Consider the following 4,906-nt stretch of genomic DNA (forward strand, 5'->3'; position numbering starts at 1 on the left):
AAGAGACTTATTGAGACTCGTGTTGTTAAAAACTAAGACAAAGACCCAAGTGTTTGTCTCCCCCCACCAAACACCACTAACATCACCGCATCTCTTGCGGAAAATTAGATCACTTCACCTACAGCAGGACCCACTTTCTTTCTTCCCCCCACGAAACATGATGGACACATTGTGTGAGTGTGTAAGGGGGGCAAAACTGCTTCAAAGGATGAAAGGAAAAGGAATTTCCCTGCATGAAGAACATATTTAACAAGCCTTTATGCTGTCAGGAATGCTGGCCAAGGGGGAGAGAAATATGTTAATAATGCAAGCTACTGCCATACCAAATATGGCAATATTGTTACGTCTGAGCTCTGGTGCGCATCTGGTAATGCTTAGCTCCCCTGAATAAAGGCACCGGAGAGCCAGAAATAGACTGTTCAACGTATTTCTGCCTACACCTTTAAGAGAAAAGCTCGTACGGTTATTTTAAACGTGTTCATCGTCTTGTAAAAGTGTATTTAATCAACTGATCTGCGCCTAATTACTGTGTAGGCAAAAGCATGCCTGACACAGTAATCAGCAACAGTCGAACATGTTCAACTGCATAACTGACACTTAAATTGATCCATAATAAAGTTTTGTTCAAACTTCTGATCTGATCTTTAAGTCTTGGGATGCTATTTTGGGGATATTCTGCGACATGGCATTCTTATATGAAGACAAGTGACTCTAAAATTCAACGGCTGACACTCACACACACACACACACACACACACACACACACACACACACACACACACAAAAGTGACAATAAAGCATCTCAAGTTCACCACTTCAGAAAAAAAAACCCAAATGAAGCTGATGTGATAGACGTGAGGGGCGAGCAGAGGAAGAAAATGAAAGGGGGGATAAACAAGAAGGGAAAAATGTGAGACGGAAAAGTGTGTTCAGATGGGATCCAGGGGGGAAAAATCCATTTGGGAAAGAGAGAGAGAAAAAAAAGAGAAAGGTTTAGACAGGGTGGAGCTTAGGTCTTGGATGGAAAATGCGCCGAGAAACATTCCTGGCATAGTTTGGGAACAGTTCAGCAGGCAGGCCAGCGACGACGTCAGCTTCTCACTATAGTATAAAAGTACAGAGGTGGCCGGACCTCAGCAGACTGCAAGCGCTTCACTGAGAGCTTCTTCTACTCTAAAGGAGCCTCTGACGATAGAGACTACCAGCAAAGACATTAAGAGAGACAAACGGCTAAGAGAGGGAATACTTAAGGACTCCTCCGAAGACAGACTTTTCCTTACACCGAGAGCAGGATTCCTTTTGAACGCGCACAAGAAATTTATCCAAGATGCTGGTGCTTACTGTTGTCGTTGCCTTCCTCGGAAGCTTTAACCTGGTGAGTCTCCCTCTCTCACTCTTCACTGAAATATAAAGAGAAACGTTTTGCGGTTTTAATTCCCTACATTTAGTTAGAGAGAGGAGAAGCTGCTCTTTTGAGACTAAGTTTATCTTGTTGTAAGCCATTCTATGTCGCTTGATTTTAAACGTTTCTAAAAGATGGTTTTGTGTTTTTCTTTTCTTTTTTGGTTATACAGGTCCTCTCCTCCTATTCCTCCACCTCCTGCCCCTCCGTGTGTGATTGCCCTCGGGAGATGCCCCAGTGCGCACCCGGCGTGAGTGTCGTCCTGGATGGCTGCGGCTGCTGCAAAGTTTGCGCCAGGCAGCTGAACGAGGACTGTAGTCTGACCGAGCCCTGTGACCACACTAAAGGACTGGAGTGTAACTTTGGGGCCAGTTTTGCTGCTGCTACTACTCGTGGCATCTGCCGAGGTATGTATAAAGATCATCCTCCTCCAGATGTGCATGCCTCATGACTTAGCCTGAAGACTTTTTTTTAATAAGAGGGATTATTATTCAAGAATATGGGAACCTATGTGATTTCAACACTATGGAATGCAGCTAGGAGGAAACTAGTCTGAACCTCAAAGCACAGGCAGCCCACTGTGGAGGGAAAAAGACTCCTCACAGGCAGCCTGAAGAATTTCACAGTTTAACTGATCCTTATCTGGCAGCCATGTGATGTCTTCAGCAGACTTCTTTGAGCAAAGCAGGAAAGAATAACATTCCTCTCCCTCTGTTTTTTTCCTTTTTCTCCCCGCTTGCTGCAGCCAAGTCAGAGGGCAGACCATGTGAGTACAACAGCAGGATCTACCAGAATGGAGAGAGCTTCCAGCCCAACTGCAAACACCAGTGCACATGCATTGATGGGGCAGTGGGATGCGTACCGCTATGCCCGCAGGAGCTCTCTCTTCCCAACTTGGGCTGTGCCAACCCCAGGCTGGTCAAGGTAGCAGGCCAGTGCTGTGAAGAGTGGGTGTGTGATGACAGCAAGGAGACAGACACCCTAGAGAAGATCTTTGGCAAAGACTCAGTGATGAAGGATTTGGAAGATGATCTCACCAACAGGAATGAGCTCATTTCAATTGTCAAGGGAGGGCTGAAGTCCCTACCAGGTAAGAAAGCAGTCTTTAATTCTGAAGGTTTTTCTTCTGGGTTCAACTGAGATGGTAAAATAAACTGCATTCAGATTCAATAATAATTTCATTGCTTCTTTTTAATCATAGCATACAGACCACAGCCGGAAGTCCACCACATGTTCGAGAGCCAGAAGTGCATCGTTCAAACCACACCCTGGTCCCAGTGCTCCAAGAGCTGTGGAACTGGCATCTCCACCCGAGTCACCAACAACAACAGTGAATGCAAGCTGGTCAGAGAGTCGAGAATCTGCGAAGTGCGGCCATGCACCCAGTCACCTTACTCCAGTCTGAAGGTAAGCTCGAGCCAGCTAGCTGAACCAATCCAATGGAAGCACGCATGATGCTGAAGGTATGCTACAGCTGGGTCTCAGTGCGCAACTGACAATTGTCGCTCTTGTGCCCATTCTTCTTGCAGAAGGGAAAGAAGTGCAGCAGAACTAAGAGATCGAGCCAGCCGGTGAAGTTCACCTACGCCGGCTGCTCCAGCCTGAAGAAGTACAGACCCAGGTACTGCGGAACCTGCATGGACAGCCGCTGTTGCAGCCCCCACGACACCAGAACCATCCGCGTCAAGTTCCGCTGTGAGGACGGCGAGACCTTCTACAAGAACATCATGATGATTGAGTCCTGCAAGTGCACCTACAACTGTCCCCATGCCAACGAAGCCTCCTATCCCTTCTACCGCCTCTCCAACGACATCCACAAGTTCAGAGACTGATTGGTGAGGAGCAGCCAAAACCCCTCCGTGAGAGAAAGAGATCAGCAGCAGCAGCAGCAGCATCATTGGCAGCCAATGGCAGTCTAGATGAAAGCAGGGGTGTAAATAGACCACCAATCAACTACCAGCTTCTTGTTGTAACGAGATTCCCAAGGAATTGTTGGCTTACATCATGAGGACTTAATGAAGTGCACTGTTTGCTGTGACTCAGCATGCCTAATATGAACTGCTTCGTATTAATTGGAGCATTTGAAGTAGCTTCGTTAAGGAGCAAGATGTAATTAATATTTGTACATTAATCTTAGTCGCTGATATCGATTCACTGTGTATATTTTGATCCCGTACACCAGACATGACCCAGACTGTAGACTTGTGTGTGTATATGTAGATATGCACATGCGCAACTTCAATTAGCATTATCATGTTGTATCTTTGGTTGTTTTTTTTTTTAGAGAAAGAAAAAAAAGACACCAGACGATGAAATGTAAACTCTCGACTTGTTTAACAGGCGCGCGGTTTCATTCCTTCCTGACGTGGGCATTATTGTTCATGTTTTGTGGCAGCTATTGACCTCCCTTCATGAGAAAAAAAGAAAGAAAAAAAGACAAAGCGAAACATGTCAAAGGATGAATGAATGTTTTTTTTTATTATTATTGTTATTAATATTATTTATCAAAATAAAATAATGTAGCTACTTTATTTGGATATTATGTGTCATACTGGAATAAATTGTAAAATGATTTAATTTTATATGCTACAATAAAACTGATTTATTTATATGAAACACGACGAGCCCAGAGTCGAGTCTGTTCAGACTGCACTGCGGGACGGGACAAACAAACGGCGCACCGGGGATATTTAAGCCCTCTGTTATATCATTCAATAGAGCCAACAGATTCTCAGACAGACACCGAGCGGCTCGTTCTGCTCTTATATAACACAACCTTGGAGGCTTGCTCTCCTGACTTTTTGTGCTTTTGGAATGCCATTCTGCAGCGAGCTAGTTTGCTTTCATTTGATCTGGCTAAGCCACACACTTGACCGATTCTGAGAAGAGGAAAAAAAAAGATTAAGTTCATGAGTAGCAATGAGTATGGGAGTATGCCAAGAATCTTAAGTGCTGCGCTGAATGGGCTGGGATTAGACACCATGCAACAAGGACAATGGAATTATTGTATATCATGAATACATTCCCAGTTACCCTTTTCTTTTTATTTCATTCTTGTTTTCTTTTTTTCACACAGCATTACCAAATTGACTACTCTTTAGCAGCTACCTTTAAAAAGTGAATTAGATGCATTGGCCCCTGCTGGCTCTTAAATTGCAGGGGTCTGCTAAACAGTTGTAAACAGTCAAACAGAGCAGGGAGGACTTAACTCTCCCTTCCAGGTTTTGGTTTAAGAGGCATGAATACTGCTATGAGACAGAAACAAGCAAAGAGCAGGAAACAGGGGTAACACAGTTGGTATTAGAAACTGTGGTTTTCAAGGGCACTAAAACAGTGTTTTGCTACCATCACATTAACGCTTCTCGACTCATATTCTGCTGTTTTATTCTTTAATAGACTCATTCTGTATGATTTAAGCCTCCGATTTAAGTTTTATAACCTTAAGGTTCATGAAATCCATAAAAGTATGGAATGTATGATTGAAGAATAACAACCTGAAAAAAA

General features: G+C 44.0%; 1 protein-coding gene across 1 annotated transcript; it reads left to right on the forward strand.

Annotated features, from left to right (window-relative positions):
* The first annotated feature begins 1,151 nt into the window (after positions 1 to 1,151).
* Positions 1,152 to 3,986, forward strand: ccn1 (cellular communication network factor 1). The gene is made up of 5 exons (XM_085376812.1): positions 1,152 to 1,375; positions 1,575 to 1,809; positions 2,148 to 2,492; positions 2,604 to 2,809; positions 2,932 to 3,986. The coding sequence occupies exons 1-5, from the start codon at positions 1,328 to 1,330 to the stop codon at positions 3,232 to 3,234; spliced, it is 1,137 nt and encodes a 378-aa protein (XP_085232938.1). The 5' UTR covers positions 1,152 to 1,327; the 3' UTR covers positions 3,235 to 3,986.
* Positions 3,987 to 4,906: the final 920 nt, after the last annotated feature.

The sequence above is a fragment of the Diplotaxodon limnothrissa genome, linkage group LG17 (assembly GCF_057381915.1).
Source record: "Diplotaxodon limnothrissa isolate DT_005_m linkage group LG17, D_limnothrissa_male_GT1.1, whole genome shotgun sequence".
Lineage (NCBI taxonomy): Eukaryota > Metazoa > Chordata > Actinopteri > Cichliformes > Cichlidae > Diplotaxodon > Diplotaxodon limnothrissa.